The 17,241-nt window shown below is 60.6% G+C and overlaps 4 protein-coding genes across 4 annotated transcripts; 1 reads left to right on the top strand and 3 right to left on the bottom strand.

Annotated features, from left to right (window-relative positions):
• Positions 1-313: 313 nt before the first annotated feature.
• THITE_2124248 (uncharacterized protein) lies at positions 314-2,986 on the top strand. The gene is made up of 3 exons (XM_003657908.1): positions 314-2,322; positions 2,411-2,738; positions 2,806-2,986. Exons 1-3 carry the CDS (start codon positions 455-457, stop codon positions 2,878-2,880), a joined length of 2,271 nt encoding a protein of 756 aa, XP_003657956.1. The 5' UTR covers positions 314-454; the 3' UTR covers positions 2,881-2,986.
• Positions 2,973-5,174, bottom strand: THITE_2124246 (S-adenosylmethionine-dependent methyltransferase superfamily domain-containing protein). The gene is made up of 3 exons (XM_003657907.1): positions 4,706-5,174; positions 4,159-4,593; positions 2,973-4,090 (listed from the first exon to the last, which is right to left on the bottom strand). The coding sequence occupies exons 1-3, from the start codon at positions 5,001-5,003 to the stop codon at positions 3,093-3,095; spliced, it is 1,731 nt and encodes a 576-aa protein (XP_003657955.1). The 5' UTR covers positions 5,004-5,174; the 3' UTR covers positions 2,973-3,092.
• Positions 5,175-6,660: 1,486 nt separating this feature from the next.
• Positions 6,661-7,341, bottom strand: THITE_2124243 (uncharacterized protein). Its single transcript, XM_003657906.1, has 2 exons — positions 7,032-7,341; positions 6,661-6,954 (listed from the first exon to the last, which is right to left on the bottom strand). The coding sequence occupies exons 1-2, from the start codon at positions 7,281-7,283 to the stop codon at positions 6,682-6,684; spliced, it is 525 nt and encodes a 174-aa protein (XP_003657954.1). The 5' UTR covers positions 7,284-7,341; the 3' UTR covers positions 6,661-6,681.
• Positions 7,342-8,459: 1,118 nt separating this feature from the next.
• Positions 8,460-12,958, bottom strand: THITE_124575 (uncharacterized protein; the record flags this gene model as incomplete). Its single annotated transcript, XM_003657905.1, has 3 exons — positions 8,460-8,864; positions 10,005-12,869; positions 12,956-12,958. 3 exons carry the CDS (start codon positions 12,956-12,958, stop codon positions 8,460-8,462), a joined length of 3,273 nt encoding a protein of 1,090 aa, XP_003657953.1.
• Positions 12,959-17,241: the final 4,283 nt, after the last annotated feature.

Raw genomic sequence — 17,241 nt, 5'->3', positions numbered from 1 at the left:
CCCGTGAGTTGCCCAATTTGGCTGCAGACTCAGAGTCCTACCACAACCAGACTCGCCGACCGCCCTTCGAACGCCCATCTTCACTAGACACATGACAGTCGAGAGAGTTGGAAGCCTGATTTGTACCTCTGCACCTATGTATTTAGTAGTTTCGTCATTTGACACAGTCATACTGCCTCAAGCGTTGGAGAACGATCAAGCACTGCCTGCCTTTTTCGGTTAGATGGATGTGAGCGCGGGTTAGGTATCACATCCTGATTGGCGCCCTTGTTCTCCGACTTATTAATCCACGCCTTCGGCATCGCTGACTTCTTCACTCCTCACTGTTCAACTCCCTCCACCTACCGTCACTCATTCCCAGTCCCTTAGACCAACGCCATCTACCATCTATGTAGTGCAGAGAAAGCGTCGGCGGTCTTTCTTTTCACTCTGCTTTTATCCCCACTACCACGCCATGCCGCGGCGCAAACCCTCCTCACCTGCTCCGTCGTCCTCTCACTCGTCAACAGCCATGACCCCGGACACGGCCGACAGCAGCAGTCCGCTGCTGGCACCCCTCCCCACAACCACCACCACCCCGCGGCCACCACGCCCCCGGAAAATCCCCGGCCAGTCCTTCACCGCGCGCGGCGTGCTGGTCGGCCTGGCCGTCGGCCTCGTCATCTGCTTCTCCAACATGTACTTCGGCCTGCAGACGGGCTGGGTCAGCACGATGACGATGCCGGCCAGCCTGCTGGGCTTCGGGGTGTTCCGCCTGCTGCGCGCGCGCCTGGGCGACGACGGGCTGCGCCCGCCCTTCTCGCCCGTCGAGAACGTGCTCGTGCAGACCGTCGCCGGCAGCATGGCCATCATGCCCCTCGGCTGCGGCTTCGTCGGCGTCCTGCCCGCCATGAACTACCTGCTCGCCCCCGAGGAGCGCGGGCCCATCGTGCTCGGCCTCGGAAAGCTCGTGCTGTGGAGCTTGGGGCTGTGCTATTTTGGTGTCGTGTTTGCTGTGCCCCTGCGCAGGCAGGTCCTCATCAGGGAGCGCCTGCGGTTTCCGAGCGGGTTTAGCACGGCGGTGCTGATCAGCGTGTTGCATGGCCAGACGAGGGATGATGGTGGTGGTGGTAGTGGTGGCGATGGGCCGGATGGGAAGGGGGTGGCGGCCGCGTCGGGGTTTGCGAGCTTGGCTGCTGCCCCGGCTGGGGAGGATGAGGATGAGACGGTGGTGGTGCAGCCGGTGAGTGGGGAGGGGGAGTCGACGCGCAACGCCGAGTCCTGGCGGCGGAACGTGCGCCTGCTGCTGGTTTGCTTTTTCATTTCCGGCGTGTTCACATTTGCGACTTACTTCGTTCCCGTGCTGCGGAACATCCCCATCTTTGGCTCGGTCGCCGCGAGCACCTGGCTGTGGACGCTCAACCCGAGCTTGGCGTACGTCGGCCAGGGCATCATCATGGGACCCGCCACGACGCTGCATATGCTGCTGGGTGCTGTCGTCGGCTGGGGCGTCCTCTCGCCGCTGGCCAAGAGCCGTGGGTGGGCGCCAGGCCCGGTGGACGACTGGGAGAACGGGAGCAAGGGGTGGATCGTGTGGACTTCGCTGGCCATCATGCTGGCCGATGCCGTCGTCAGCCTGGGCTATCTCGCGTTCCGCTCGGCGAGTCAGTACCTCGCCCAGCAGCGAGGTGCCCTTCGCTTCCGGCTCATCACCGGCAGGGTGAAGACGCTGTTGCGTCGGAAGTCGCATGCGGGGTACGTGCCCGTCGACGTTCATGCTGATGGCAGTGCTGCCCTCGCATCATCTGGGCCCGCGGGCAGCACTGCTTCCTACAACGAAGACGCCAACTCCTTGCTCGGCGAACTCGAGGAGGAGAAAGACGGGGAGGACGACGCGCCACTGGACCAGCAGGTCAGCGACCGCATCGTTGTCGTCGGCCTGGTGCTCTCCATCCTCTTTTGCATCCTTTGCATTCACATCGTGTTTGGCGACCTCGTCCCGCTCTACGCGACCATCACGGCCGTGTTCATGGCCCTCGTGCTGAGCATCATGGGCGTGCGGGCCCTCGGCGAGACCGACCTGAACCCCGTCTCGGGCATCAGCAAGCTTGCCCAGCTGTTCTTTGCCCTGATCGTCCCGCAGTCGAACAAGTCCAGTGTCTTGATCAACCTGGTCGCCGGTGCCGTGTCCGAAGCGGGCGCGCTGCAGGCGGGCGACATGATGCAGGATCTCAAGACGGGGCATCTGCTGGGCGCGGCCCCCAAAGCGCAGTTCTGGGGACAGGTCATCGGCGCGACCGTGGGCGCCGTGGTCAGCGCCTTCATCTACCGGCTGTACACATCGTGAGTCGTCTGTTCCTTCTTTCCAAGTCGTTCGTCTGTCTTGACCTCGAAGCAATTAACTAACCAACTCCTGCCTCTATCTATGCAGGGTATACCAAATCCCCGGCGACTTGTTCCAAGTCCCGACCGGCTACGTCTGGATCTTCACCGCCCGGCTTGTCACGGGCAAGGGGCTGCCGCCTATGGCCAAGGAATGGTCCATCGGCGCGGCCGTGCTGTTTGCTGCCACGACGGCCGTGCGCACCCAGACGGCGGGCAGTCGCTGGCACGCCCTGATCCCCGGCGGCATCGCGGTTGCCGTGGGCATGTACAACGTCCCGTCGTTCACCCTGGCGAGGACGGTCGGCGGCCTGCTCGGCTGGTGGTGGCGGTTTGTCATGGGATGGCAGGACACGCCGCTGATCGTGTTGGCTTCGGTGAGTCTGCTGGGTTATCGTTGCGCTGCCCTGCTGGCCGACAAGGTTACTGACAGCTGGAAACCAGGGTTTCATTCTTGGTGAAGGGTTCTTGAGCATTGTGAACCTGATCATGCAGAGCGTGGGTGTTCCTTATCTTTGATGGGATATCGGTTGAACTTGGGAGTTTGGGCATGTGTGGTTTGCATCAGCAGGGCGTTTTGGATAGATCACCTACCTCATTCTTGATTTCAGTCAAGCGGGAGCGAAACTCTCTCAGCATTGGACGTATTGAGGCGTAAGTCGCCCTGCCATCTATCGGCGGCACCTAGAGACGACCACACCAGGCAGTCTTCTATAGATACCCTGAATCTCTCAGTGTAGCAGCCATGTCTGGCTCTGCCGGTCACCGCCCTCTAGTCCCCAGGTCAACTTGATGTTGAGACCGCGGGCGTGGCCATCGGGAATGGTATAGGCAATCTCGCCCGTCAGCGTCTTCCCCGGCGCAACCTCGACCTCCTTCGCCTTCGTCTTGTCGATCAAGAACAGGCCTTGCCTCCAGTGCGTCTCGGTGCCGAACGGCCCCGTGGTAAAGGCCACGCGCTCCCGCCCGGCAGATGCCCACTTCTTCGCCGTGAGCGTCGCCTCGACCACCTCCTGCCGGCTCTCGCCGAAGAAGATGTCGAACCACACCAGGAAGCCGTCCAGCGCCTCGGATGCCTTGTCCGACAGCGCGGTCCGCCACTTGGCCTCGAACACCAGATCCTCGGCCTTGACCGTGTGCAGGTCCAGCATCCGGAACGCGCAGGGCTCGCCGCACACGGCGTCGGCCGGCATGACGGTCATGCGCGCGTCGCTGTAGATGCCGGCCTGCATGGCGCGCATGTCGAAGCCGTAGACGTCGCGCCACCAGTCGACGTTCTCGGCCAGGTACTCGGCGTCGGCCACGGGGGCGAGCCACATGCTGGCGTGGCTGGGCACGAGCAGCCCCCCCGGGCGGAGGTAGCGGTCGCGGGCGAACAGCACCGACGGCAGCATCGCCTCGTACAGCAGGCAGTAGCCCATCCACTCGGACACGATCACGTCGACCTGCGCGACGGGCAGCACCACGTCCTCGATGCGGCCGCGGATGCACGTGATGGTGCCGTCGAGCCCGTTGCGGAACACGTTCTCGCGCGCCCGGTCCAGGATGGCCGAGTTGTCGACCGCCAGCACGCGCGCGGCGCCCGCCTTGGCGCAGAACATGGACAGGATGCCCGTGCCGCAGCCGAGGTCGAGCACCGTCTTGCCGGCGAAGAGGTGCTTGTTGCCGTAGATGAAGTCGCGGTACGCGTCGGTGCGCACCCCGTCCTTGATCATGGTCTCGTGGATGTCTGGGCGGGATTTAATAGGCGTGGTCTGTGTGTGTTTGAAAAAAGAAGAGGCGGGAATCGGCGCTCACCGTTGTGGGCATACGACTCGAAGTAGTATGCCGACTCGTCCTTCTCGTCCTTCTTGTCGGCCGCAGCAGGAGCAGCAGCGGTCTGGGAGGCCTCGGCCTTCTCGTTTTCCTCGTCCACGCCCCAGCGCTTGTCCAGCGTCTGCTCGACCGCCAGCCGGTAGTTGGTGAACTGCTTGGCCAGCCGCTCCAGCTCGGCCTGCAGCTGCGCGTTCTTCCGCAGCAGCTCGTCCACCAGCGGCCCTTCGCCGTCGCCGTCGCCTGCCGCCTTGCCCTTCTCCTCCCCCGCAGCCGCCCCAGGCTGCGGCTCGGGCAGCTCGTCGAGACAGAAAATCAATGCATCATCCTCCAGCACCGGAATCAGCAGCTTGTCATCTGCCAGGTGATCCGCCCCGATCTCCGCCGGCAGCTCCGCGCCGTCCTTCACACTCCGCCGCACTGGTTACCAGGCACCATCATCCACCGGCCCCCAAATCAGCAAATCGTCGATTCCCTTACTCTCCAGGCCGGCCGAGACAAACGGGGCCGGGGGGCCGGGGGGCCAACTCACCGAAATTCACCAGCCGCACGCAGCCGTGGAAATCGAGGGCGAGCCGGTCGCGGACGGCCACGAAGTCGAAGCCGAACTTGTCCCGGCAGTAGGCCAGCATGGACGGCGCGTCGGGGAAGACGCGGTCGTCGAACAGCGACACGACCGAGACCTCCTCCCGTTCGTCGTCGTCGTCGTCGTCATCGTCATTGTCGTCGTCGTCTCCCACGCGCGCGCTGGGCCTGTTGAGCCAGTTCTCCTCGTTGTCGGACGACGAGACCGACTCGGAGTCAGACGCGCGCGGGCAGGCTTCGGCCATCGCTCAGTTACTCTTTATTTTTTTGCTCTTGCTTTTTGTGCGGTTTGAAATTTTATGAATGATTGATTCTGTAGTCGTTCTTCATTGGACTAACGGCGGGTACCAGGCAGATTGCCCTTTTTGGTGATCAAGTTAAAAGCTGATTTTTCTTCACACTAACTGGGTGTGGACCCGAGGCCTCGCCACTCGCTGATGTTTTTTTGCCAGACCGAGTTAGATCCCATTCCCGTTGACTACAGCCGCTTACATAAGAATTTAGCGTGCCTTTGCAACTGGAGCGAGTAAAATCGCTGGGTTGAAGGCGACGTGTGGATGTTGTTGTTGTTGATCGGAGCCTGGATAACTATCCATTGCGGCCGCGGTTCGAACGCAGTGCCGTGGTTCGAACGCAGGGTGGTGGATTAAACCGCAGGTTGGTGATACTGAATTGTGGTATGGTGGATTGGATTCGATTTCCAGTTGGTTTGGTGGAGTTCGCAATGTGGATCATGATAACGTTCAGTATCTTGCCATATAAATCACTAGAGGAATGACTTACTAGCTAAAAATAAAAGAAGCCTGGAAGTTTGAAACTTCATGAGGCGAAGTATCGCACTCGGATTCAGAGTGCGGGAGGAGGTGAAGTCTGTCTTTCCTTTTCCTTTCTCTCTGTTTCTGTCTCTGTTTCTTCCTTTAGTTATTACCTTCTATTGCTGTGGCAACGCTAGCGGCTTAGCAAGCCGAATCACCGGCTATGAACCAGCCTGGCAAGACAGGCTGGAGGAGCCGCTCGCAGGAGCTGGCGGGGAGGCAGTCGCCTTGGTACACTTCGGCCTGCAGGCCCTCCTAAATGGAGGGGAGGGAGGCGGCTAACATGGCGGTTGGTACGCCACCAAGGGCGCCGTACGGGCTAGAGTCGCTGTGTGGACTGTTCGACGGGAGGGAGGCCCTCTCTTTCTGCAATGGAGTGGATATCCAGCTCAGCGCGTCCACACATGCCACAGGCATCTCGTGGGCCCAACTGCGTGGCCCCAGGCCGGACTTTCAGCGCCAAAAACAAAACAACAAAAACAGCAGCAATCCAACCGCTGGCACAAAAAGCCCCCGCGTCTCGCCCAACGTTTCCAGGTTGCCAAGCAGTGCACTGTTTGTTGGCGCTGGTCCACCGACCCGCCTGCATCTGCGAGTGTTTAGCGCCAGGGACCAACTGCATGCTCAGGAGACCATTGGCGATTGGCACACCTGGCCAACCTCAGACGCTGAAGGAGGTCGAGAGCGCAGCAGACGCGGAGGAAAGAAGCCGCCAGCGCGCAGGAAGCGGGCCTGAGCGAGCAGCTCGGCCGCCTCTCCATTCAGGAGCAGGCGTCCCAGCGGCCCGCGACGCCGCCGAAGCAGCCGAGGACCCCGTCTCCGCCGGCATCGGGCTCTTCCGCATCGAGTCTGCTCGCGGCAAAGCACTTGGACGTCATCAGCCCGGAGAGCCTGGCGCCGGAAAAGGACAGGTCCAAGGACGAAGAGATTGTCAACTTGGCCTTGGTGCACCTCCTAGTCACCACGACTCTCTGTTCTGGCATCGGCCCTCGACTGGCGTGGATGCCGACGCGGCAGAGCTTCCGGCCAGGACTGCCCAACGATCCCGTCTGCGAAGCCAGGACTGACGGAGTGCTGTGCAAGGTGGGGAATGCCACTGATGCGTCAGTCACGGCCCGCGGACTGGAATAGGCAGTTTGCCATCGGCCTTGTCAACGTCCTGCACCTCATTTTCCTCCGTTTCGTCCGCCGCCACCTGACGGAACCTTGTCTCACCAATTGGCCGGTTGGCCAACCACCGGATCATGTGGTACGCATCCGTGGTCGGTTCGTCGCTGCGGAAGTCGAGCAGCCGGGACTGCCGCAGGATAAGTGACCTGCCATCGAAGTGGAACTGGGTCACTCGCCCAAACCTGTCGTGTTGGAAGGAGAAGACGATGGCCTGGCAATCCGTGATTGGATTCAGACGGAAATTAGCAAGGGTCAGAAGAAAGCAGAGAGTATTGAGCAGGCGCTCACAGGCAGAGTGTGGTTCTGGCAAAAGTCGCCTCGACGGAACTGGTGTCGGAGGAGCCCAACGGCAGCGGCCACCTCGCTCCGTAGCACCTCGCCCTCGCCAGCTTCTGTAGAGTCAATCACCGCTCCCCCAATGTGTGGCAACTCGGTAGACGGATCCTGGATCACGAACGCGCCGATAGCGTAATATACGTAGCGGCGCGGGGGAGTTCCAACTCTGACAAAGTCGGCGAAGTGACCCGGGAGATTGTTCATTGAGTCCGGAACAAGATTGCATTGACTACCGGCACAAGTCAGTTCGACTCTGATCGAGCGCTCATACAGGGCCGACAGGATGCGGAGGAGACAGAGGAGACTCACAGCCGGTATCGCCAAACCGAGCCCTCCCAGACGCCCAGGTTCGGCGAGTCGCCATCCGAACGATAATATTCGCCGCCCAACACGTCAAGGAACCAGCGCAGCCTGAACTCTGCGTCTTGCTCAGGACAGCAGAGCGGATGCGGTTCCTCCGGGTCGTGCGGTCCCGGATGGTCCTCCCAGGAATCTACAAAGGAGCCACGCCGGCATCTCTTGGGCCAATCAGGGTCGCCGAGATAGTCCCTGTAGTCGCGGATGAAGTCGGCCGTCTTCTGTCGGGCCTGCTCGAGCGTGAACCGAGGAGAAAAGAACCGGGGGCCAAAATCGACGGCCTGTTCCTCAATGTCGAGGGCCTCGGCCCGGCGGATGCCCAGAGACGTCAGGTGCTCGTCCCCGAGAATGTAGACGTCGCTGTCGAAGCTGTCGATGCGGTTGAGTACGTCGTCCAGATAAGCGAGGCATTGCCTCTTGAGCTGCTCGGTTTCGGATTCGGTGGCCATTGCAGCAGCGGGATGCCGAGGTCAATGTTGGCGGGGTTTGCAAAGTGGTGGCAGAAGAGAGATTGCACAAATGGGTTCTGTTTGCGATGGCTTATTTACCTGCCCCAAGCATCCCCCACACGGCAGATGTTGACACTCGGCGCGACCGCAAGCATGTCAGGAACACGCCAAGCTCGGCCAAAACCAACGACCACTTAATCGGCCGGTCACCGCAGCAACCAATGACGTGGCGCACGTTCTCCCTCTGTGCAGCAGCTCGCTCAACGCGCAACGGACACGCACGCGTTTCTCGATCCCAACGCGCTCATGGCTCGTGGTATGTTCATCTCCAGGCTTCTCTTCCCCCTCAGCTCCCCTCAGCTCAAGTGCAGTGTACGGAACTAGAATGGACCTTTTTGGTAACCCTTCATGCCCCACCACAGTCCCCACTGACCGCCGACCAATCGTCATTTCCGGGCCGTCCGGCGTCGGCAAGGGTACGCTCTGTCAGAGACTCATGGACGCATATCCCGACACGTTCGCAACTACCGTCTCCCACACGACTCGCAAGCCGAGGCCCGGCGAGGTGGACGGCTCAGCCTATTATTTCGTTTCTCGAGACGAGTTCGAGTCGCTCATCGCCAAGGGTGCCTTTATCGAGTTTGCCCAGTTCAATGGCAATCTCTATGGGACTAGCAAGCGGACAGTCATGGACCAGACTGCGAGAGGGTCGGTCGTACTGCTCGACATCGAGATGGTAGGCGTCAAGCAATTGAAGGAGGAGCAGTCCAAGCCGGATGCTCAGATCAACCCGCGCTTTGTCTTCATCAAGCCGCCGAATCTGGAAGCGCTCGAGGCCCGACTGAGGGGCCGGGGAACCGAGGATGAGGCGAGCATCCAGAGGAGACTGGCTCGGGCAAGGACCGAGCTGGCGTACGCGGAAACAGGTGTGCACGACAAAATCATCGTCAACGATGATCTTGACAAGGCTTTCCAGGATCTAGAAGACTTCATATTCAGTCCATCTTGATTCGTTGGTCGCGAAGATTCGATAGCGCGCCAAACACTGAAGATTGCATATCTACCTACTTCATGGCTCAGGATGGGTTTAAATCTCAAGCTTCGAGTCACAAGCCTAGAGAGCAGCGACTTACCGATTGATTGAGTGGGTCGACCCAAGCAACGGGGAGCGCTCACGAGCGTAAGAATACGCCGGATAACTACGAAAGACGAGTCTGTAGCGTAGCTTACGCTCTCGTGCTGATCACGAGTCTAAACCCGTCGCTCGAGCGGATATTCATCGCCAGTCACACCAAGTACTGCGTATAACTATAGGCCCCACAGCGGACTCACAAGGATACTAGCCCTCTATAAGATGCTCAGAACGAAAGCTCAGCCATGAGGAGCCGGAAGCAGGTAATTAGCGACTAAACACTCTGTAAGATAGTTACAGTAAGCCAGTCGTGTAATGTAGTATTGGATGATGAAAAATGATTGTCAATCAGCTGGCGAAGCGGGCTGCAGACCCGCATCAAAAGCTTATTATTAGCGTCAGTGATATCAAGATACAGCTAAACCAGATCAACAGGAAAGAGATGTAGAGTTTCAACTGTCAGCCAATGTAATCTGTTTAGAAATTCCATCAGAGTCGAGCGCCTTAGATATTGTAGATGAGAGTGTAATTAGAGCTACATAGCCAAACAGAGTTCATTTACCCTTGGCTTTATTTTAGTGTACCAGCGATCAAAACATCTTGTTTGGCCGCAACTCACAAGCTCGTGCAGACCCCCAAAACCGACGCAATTCATCAGCATCCTCGCTCATTTTATATTCATGTAGTGCCCACTGCAAATGCGTATCTTAAGGTAAGCATAAGTGCCTGCTTTTGAAGCCCCGTCCAATGTCAATCAAAAGCCCTCTTTCATAAACTCAACCCTGAGTGGATATTGCCCTGACCCCCCCCCCCCCCCCCCCCCTTTACTTTTCCTCCTCGTCCGCCTCATCCTCACCGTCCTCATCCTCGTCTTCCCCATCAGACACCTCCTGACCCAACGCCTTGAGTCGTTCCTGCAAGCAAAAATAGTCAGTCCCAGGAACCAGCGAACAGCCCCGCCGCCACCACCTGGAGGCAACCACTCACCTTGTACTTGGTCACCTTCTCCTCCAAGTCCCCAAACACCATCAACATATCATCCAGCTCGCCCTGCACAGCCTTCCTCTCCTCCTCCTTCTCCTCCGCCCGGGCGACGGCCCGCTCCACCTCCCGCTCCAACCTCTCCCTGGCCTCCCTCGCCTCGGCAAGCTCGCCCTCCAGAACCGTCGCCCGCTCCGCGGCCGTCCTGGCCTCCTCCTCCCGCGCTCTCAGCAGCCTGCCGACCTGCTCGCCCTTCTCCCCCTGGAGCCGCGCCTCGCCCTCGAGCTCCGCGACCCGCGCCTCGGCCCCGGCGCGCGCCTTGTTCGCCTTCATCAGGTCCACCTCCAGCCTGCTGATGGTGGCGCGCAGGTCGGCCCGCTCGGCCTCGGCGCGCCGCCGCGCCCGCTCCGCCTCCTGCTCGGCCGCCCGCCGCGCCCCCTCCGCCGCCCGCTGCAGCTCCTCCTCGCGCGCCCGCTGCCGCGCCTGCTGCGCCGCCACCTCCTGCGCGTGCGCCCGCTGCTGCGCCTCCGCGGCCGCCTGCTGCCGCGCCGCCTCCGCCCGCGCCCGCTGGTGCTCCTGCTGCTCCTGCGTCAGCTGCCGCGTGAGCGCGAGGGCGCGCGCCTCGGCGGCCTGCAGCGCGGCGTCCCGCGCGGCGAGCTGCGCGCGGAGGGCGGCCGCGGAGTCGTTGGCGCGGGCGAGGTCGGCCGAGATGAGCTCTTTGGTGCGCCGGTGCGCGGCTTGTTCCTGCGCGAGCTGCTCGGTGAGCGAGGCGGTCTGCGCCTGGGCTTCTTGGACGGCGCGGGATTTCTCGGCGACTTCGGCGCGCAGCGAGTCGACGAGCTCGCGCGAGACGCCCTTTTCCGCGCCGTTGGTGACGACCGAGGTTTCCAGGTCCGGGTCGCGGTCGATGGCGCGCAGGATGCGGCTGTACTTGTCTTTGAAGAACTCGACGAAGGTGTCGTCGAAGTAGACGTCGGGCAGCCTCAGGTCTGCCGCGCCATCCAGCTTTTGCGGCAGGACCTCGTGGTCTCTCATGAGCGGGTGCGACCGTAGCCTGGACAGCTTGTCGACGTAGCGGTCGCGGCCCATGCGCGTCATGATCATCTCCCGAACCTTCGCCCGCGGGACCGGGGAGTCCTTGGTGGAGAACTCGTATACGACACCAGCCAGCATCGCGCTGAGACCCTGTACCATGACGTCTCCGTTGGGGTTTTCTATCGCGGCTTGGATCAGCCCTTGGAGGTTCGTGAACTCCCCGAGGAAATCGTTTACGGCGTCGAGATCCTCGAATAACCAGCACAACAGCAGCATCAGGTAGCCGATGCTGATGCGCGGGTCGTCCGACTTGGCGACGCTGCTTAGGAGGTGCGCCGTCATGGTCTGTATGCAGGTGACGACTTCCTCGCCGCTGGCTTCATCGCCTTCTGTGACGCTCATGGCCTTCGCCTTTGTCTCGGGGTTGTCGTGCAGGAGGTGGAGCATGAGCACCGCGGCAAACCAGTACCTGTAAGGATCTGCCGCAACCGCGTCCGGGCGCGGCTGGAGGAGGATGGTGAGCACGTTGGTGAGCTCATCGGCATGCGCCTTGTGCGTCCGGACAGCGTGGTCGAGAAAGTGCATACGGATCTCGGCGTGCTTGAAGAAGTACGCTTTTAGACAGGCACAGCCGGCCATCCGCAGGTCGAAGGCCGGCAGCGAGCTCACCGCCAAGACGAGATCCAACAGTCCGTCAATAACATAAACCCTCGGGATGCCATTCTTCTGGCCGCTCTGTCCGTTGGCAGCCGGCTCGCCGAGCGGCGACGGCACCTGTAGACCGGCGAACATGGCCTGCACCTTCTCGTTGCCCCTAATCATGTCTGCGCATGCGAGAAGTGCTTCAGCTTTGATCGGCAGCTCGGCGACGTGTGAGAAAGCGATCTGGAGCGTGTTTTCTAAGACCGGTCCACCACGTACACGGCCGCGCCCGCCCGATGATAGGTCACCAAGGAACGCCTCCTGGTTCAACGGCGTCCCCGTCGCCCCGGGAACAAGGAATAGCCGTATGACGGCGAGCATGGCGTACACATTCCTGTTGCGCTGGACCTCCACCCACTGCGCGAGCTCCTGTCCATCCTTACTCTCCTTGTAAGCATCCCGCAGGAGCCGACTGATCTCTGCAACGAAGCCCATGTCCCTGAACATGGTCTGGTTCAAGGGATTGAGCCGCAGCAGGTTGGCCAGCAGGATCAGACAGTCTTCCACCACCCTCGCGCCACCGGCAAGACCGCCTTCGGCGGCGATGATCTCAAATATGGGCGCAAACCCCTTTTCTAGAGTGACTAAGTTCTGGATCACGTTGGAGGTCGGGGTGAGGTCCGTGAGCAGACCGATGGCCTCGTCGCGGATGGCCTCCCTCGGATCCTCGAGAACGGCGACGAGGCGGGAAATGCCGTCGCTTGTATTGACGATACATTCCTCGGCCCTCTCGGTGCGCGCAGACAGAATGGCCGACAGCAGCTGCAGCGAGTAGAGCCGCGAGTAGAAGTCGGTCCTGTCCTTGGCCAAGAAACCCAACAGCAGCGCAATGTTCTCGTGCCGTTGTGTGAACTCGTCGGCCACCCACAGCGCAATCTCCTCCGACGCCTCGGGGCTGTCTGGGTCGGGGCTGAAGAGCATCAGCAACGTCTCCAGCGCGACCTTGACCGTGTCTACGTCTTCGCCATCGCGGCTCAGGCTGCCGATCAGGCTGCGCAGGGCGCCCGAGGCTACCGAGGCGGGATACTGCTTCGCGAAGCTGCGCAGGCCGAGGATGGCGGCGCGGCGGTCCTCGAGCAGCGTCGCGGTGCTGAGGCGGCCGCTGAGCACTGGGATGGTCTCGCTCACCGACTGCTTGGCCGGCGCGGTCGTGACGGTCGAGAACAGGGACATGGCGTCGGTGGGGGTCGACGAGGGGAAATTCGCGGGCGGTTACCTGCCATGGAGGGACATCGACTCTTGTTGGAAGGTTCGCGATAGACTTGGTGTCTTCGATTCCTGGGGCGTCTCCGTCTTATCGATCGACCGTGGGCTCGCACAAACTCCAGTCGTAGGTCGCAGCCCGCCCGTCAGCAACAGTACGCAGAGAACGCGTAACACTAACCCGCTGGTTGCCAATGGCCCAGTTCTCCCGGTTCTGGCGATCACGAGCTTAGTATCTCAAGTTGGCGCAGCGTTGAGGGCCCAGGGCTTGGTGTGGACAGCTGGGCGGAATCCCCCTGCACCAATGGAACACGGTACACTCATAAGGTAAGGTTACCGACTTACGGAATACTCCGAACGGAGCACAGGGCACTTGTGCACATACCTTACACGCAGCGTTGGTCAACTCAACTCGATGGGGTGCTGCAGGACTCGAGACTGGAACTGGCAGATGGAAGCTCGGGCCCGCTGTTACTCTCTTACGTGCGCAGCCGCAATGCACCGCCTTGTCTGGGCATTGCGGTGCTGTGGCTGTAAAATATTCCGTACGGAGTACATACGAACATTATCGTATTATTTCGTACGGTGCTTCCCGTGATCGCAGGCAAGCCAGGGTCCACTTTCCATTTGCGTCTCGCTGATTTTCTTCGCCGAGCCAAATCCTCGCCTCCCAACCACTCCGCCGCCAGGAACGCGCAACCCTCAATCGCGCATCGGTTCCGCCGCTTTCGCCATCTCTAGCAGATTTCCTTTACTTTCTTTTTTCCCCTCCTTATTGAACCCGGAGCAAAGAGCGGGTATCTCCTTGTCCAAAAAGTCGCTTCGAGCGAAACCAAGCTTAATTGGTCTTGGTCTTTGTTCCCGCCCTTTCACCTGCCTTGCTGGCAATATCCCCAGACTCGCGACGGATACTCCGAGGGCCTCGCACCGGATGGTCCCATGTGCACGAACATAAGGCCGCTTTTTTGTCGAATACATTTCCGAGGCGCCGATCCGTGCGATATATCACCGCCCGGCTAGTTACGACTGCCTCCGGCTGCCCACTCCGTTCGCCACGACCGACTGATTTTCTGCCGCTGGATCCTGCTGCGACGCCCTCACGATGGGTATTCCGGCTGCCTTCAGGTGGCTCTCCGCCAAGTATCCCAAGATCATATCTCCAGTCATCGAGGACAAGCCCGTCGTCTTGGAAGATGGCACGGTCGTGCCCGTCGACGCGACCCAGCCCAATCCAAATGGCGAGGAGTTCGACAATCTCTACCTGGATATGAACGGCATCGTCCATCCCTGCTCCCACCCCGAGGACAAGCCGGCGCCCAAGGATGAGGAGGAGATGATGATCGAGATCTTCAAGTACACCGACCGCGTTGTCAACATGGTCCGACCGAGGAAGTTGCTCATGATTGCTGTCGGTAAGCTGAACCCCCGCTCTCCCTCTGCTTTGGCGCCACGCCGGTACTAACACGCGGCAGATGGCGTTGCGCCCCGGGCCAAGATGAACCAGCAGCGCTCTCGTCGATTCCGCGCCGCTCAGGAAGCCAAGGAAAAGGAACAGGACAGGCAGCAGCTTCTCAAAATGCTCAGAAAGGAAAATGGCAGCAATGCTAAGGAGGAGCCGGTTGAGACCGTTGTCAAAAAGGCGTTTGACTCCAACTCCATCACTCCAGGCACGCCGTTCATGGACATCCTGGCCGCGAGTCTGCGGTACTGGTGCGCGTACAAGCTCAACACAGACCCCGCGTGGGCCAAGTTGAAGGTCATTATCTCTGATGCCACCGTCCCCGGCGAGGGTGAGCACAAGATCATGGAATTTGTCCGCTCGCAGCGCAACTCGCCCGAGCACGACCCCAACACTCGTCATGTCATCTACGGCCTGGACGCAGACCTCATCATGCTTGGCCTTGCCACCCACGAGCCACATTTCCGTGTCCTCCGTGAGGATGTCTTCTTCCAGGAGGCAAAGGCCAGGATGTGCAAGCTCTGCGGCCAGAAAGGCCACGACGAGAGGAACTGCAAAGGTGAGGCGAAGCAGAAGGACGGCGAGTTTGACGAGAAGGACAAGGCCCTGCCCTTGAAACCGTTCATCTGGCTCCATGTGTCCATCCTGCGTGAGTATCTTGCCGTTGAGCTGAGCGTGCCCAATCTCCCCTTCCGCTGGGATCTCGAGCGCGCCATCGACGATTGGGTCTTCATGTGCTTCTTCGTCGGAAATGACTTCCTGCCTCACTTGCCTGCTCTCGACATCAGGGAGAATGGCATCGATACGCTCACGGCCATCTGGAAAGACAACCTACCCGTCATGGGTGGATACGTAACCAAAGACGGACATGTCGACCTCGAGCGCGCCCAGTACATCCTCGCCGGCCTCGCCAAGCAGGAGGATGCAATCTTCAGGAGGCGGAAGGAGACTGAGGATCGGCGCGAGGCCAGCATCAAGAGACGCAAGCTCAACAACCAGCAAGGTAATGGCAGAGGCGGGGCCCAGGACTCACCGCTCAGCGGCCGGGGTCGGAATCGGGCCCCCGAAGCCAATGGGCCGCCCGCGGGGATGAACCTGTTCCCCGTCACAAGCATTCACAAGCCGGTGTCCCTCATCACCCACGACATGGTGATGAACCGCCGCGCGCTTGAACAGGCGAACGTGGCCAACAAGAGTGCTGCCAGTGTGCTCAAGAGCCAGATTCAAGGCCTGATGTCGCAGGCCCAAGCAAAGGCTGACGGCGGCGGCGGCGGCGGCGACGGGCCCAAGAAGGAAGATGGGGATGGCAAGGCGCCCAAATCTCCGCCTTCGGCCCTCGGAAAACGGAAGGCGGAACTCCTCGAGGAGGACGGAAAGGATACACCCGATGCCTCTTCCGATGCCGAGGCTGCTGCCGGCTCGGACGAGGAAGGCCCAGTCGACACGGTCAGGCTCTGGGAAGAGGGCTATGCCGACCGGTACTACGAGCAGAAGTTCAAAGTGGACCCGAAAGACATCGCTTTCCGGCACAAGGTTGCCCGGGCGTATACCGAGGGTCTCGCTTGGGTGCTGATGTACTACTTCCAGGGCTGCCCCTCGTGGGAGTGGTTCTACCCGTATCACTACGCCCCATTCGCGGCGGATTTCGTGGACATCGGCAAGATGAAGATCAGCTTTGAGAAGGGCCGGATATCGCGCCCGTTCGAGCAGCTCATGAGCGTGCTCCCGGCTGCTTCCCGCCATGCCATCCCCGAGGTCTTCCATGACTTGATGACCGATAAAGACAGTCCGATCCTCGACTTCTACCCCGAGGAGTTCGAGATTGATCTGAACGGTAAGAAGATGGCCTGGCAGGGCGTTGCTCTACTACCCTTCATCGAGATGCCGCGATTGTTGGCCGCCATGGAAACCAGGGCACACCTTCTGAGCGCCGAAGACCAACTGCGCAACACGCCGGGAAAGGATGTCCTTCTGATCTCGGATGCTCATACAAGTCTGTATGAGGACATCACATCTCAGTTCTACTCCAAGAAGCAGGGCGTGCCCAAGTTCAAACTGAATCCCAAGAAGAGTGGTGGTCTTGCCGGCAAGGTCGAAAAGATCGAGGGCTACGTGCCCCACGGTTCGCTGGTGTACCCGCTGGAAAGGAATACTATGCCGGACGTCGACTACGACCGGTCGCTCAGGTATGTTGTCCTTCGCCAACATGGGCGGTCTTGGCAGCGAGAGAAACCTCTTGCTAACAGTGAAAACGAACAGTGTACACTATTACATGCCGAGCAGCAGTTCTCACACGCACAAGTCGATGCTCCTCCGCGGGGTAAAACTGCCCCCGCCCGCTTTGGACAGGAGCGACATTGAGATGATCAAGAGTAAAGGGCAGCGGTCGGGAAGAAGCTACGGCGGCGTGCCGTTGAAAAACAACTACAACGACGGTGGGCGTGGCGGGGACAGGATCAACTACGCAGGCGGACCTCCACGGAGCCAAGGCAGTCGCGATCGCGGTGGCTACCAGCAGTCTGACCGCGGCTACGGAAACGGCTACGGAAACGGCTACGGGACCGGTTACGGCGATGGATACGGTGGCGGGTACGCCGGCGGCAGTCATCAGCAGCGCTACGCCCCTCCGCCGTCGTGGCAGCCCCCACCGCCCGGGTATCCCGGCTTCGGCGTGGGAGTGCCGCCGCCGCCGCCTCCGGTTCACCTTCCCGGTGGCAGCTACGGCCAGGGCTATGGCCATCTGGGATATGGCCAAGGATATCGGAATGATCACTACGCTCCCGGACCGCCGGCGCATGGCGGTTACCAAGGGGGCTACCAAGGCTATCAGGGCCAGCAGTACCG

This window comes from Thermothielavioides terrestris, chromosome 6 (assembly GCF_000226115.1).
Source record: "Thermothielavioides terrestris NRRL 8126 chromosome 6, complete sequence".
Lineage (NCBI taxonomy): Eukaryota > Fungi > Ascomycota > Sordariomycetes > Sordariales > Chaetomiaceae > Thermothielavioides > Thermothielavioides terrestris.
This window is presented reverse-complemented; position numbering and strand designations above follow the sequence as displayed.

Bases quoted from the DNA above. Each gene is read 5' to 3' on its own strand.
- THITE_2124248 (XM_003657908.1), top strand. From the start codon at position 455: ATGCCGCGGCGCAAACCCTCCTCACCTGCTCCGTCGTCCTCTCACTCG. The intron at 2,323-2,410 runs GTGAGTCGTCTG...CTATCTATGCAG, and splicing joins ATCTACCGGCTGTACACATC to GGTATACCAAATCCCCGGCG. The intron at 2,739-2,805 runs GTGAGTCTGCTG...GCTGGAAACCAG, and splicing joins CGCTGATCGTGTTGGCTTCG to GGTTTCATTCTTGGTGAAGG.
- THITE_2124243 (XM_003657906.1), bottom strand. From the start codon at position 7,283: ATGAACAATCTCCCGGGTCACTTCGCCGACTTTGTCAGAGTTGGAACT. The intron at 6,955-7,031 runs GTGAGCGCCTGC...ACGGATTGCCAG, and splicing joins GCCAGAACCACACTCTGCCT to GCCATCGTCTTCTCCTTCCA.
- THITE_2124246 (XM_003657907.1), bottom strand. From the start codon at position 5,003: ATGGCCGAAGCCTGCCCGCGCGCGTCTGACTCCGAGTCGGTCTCGTCG. The intron at 4,594-4,705 runs GTGAGTTGGCCC...CCTGGTAACCAG, and splicing joins CGTGCGGCTGGTGAATTTCG to TGCGGCGGAGTGTGAAGGAC. The intron at 4,091-4,158 runs GTGAGCGCCGAT...AATCCCGCCCAG, and splicing joins CGAGTCGTATGCCCACAACG to ACATCCACGAGACCATGATC.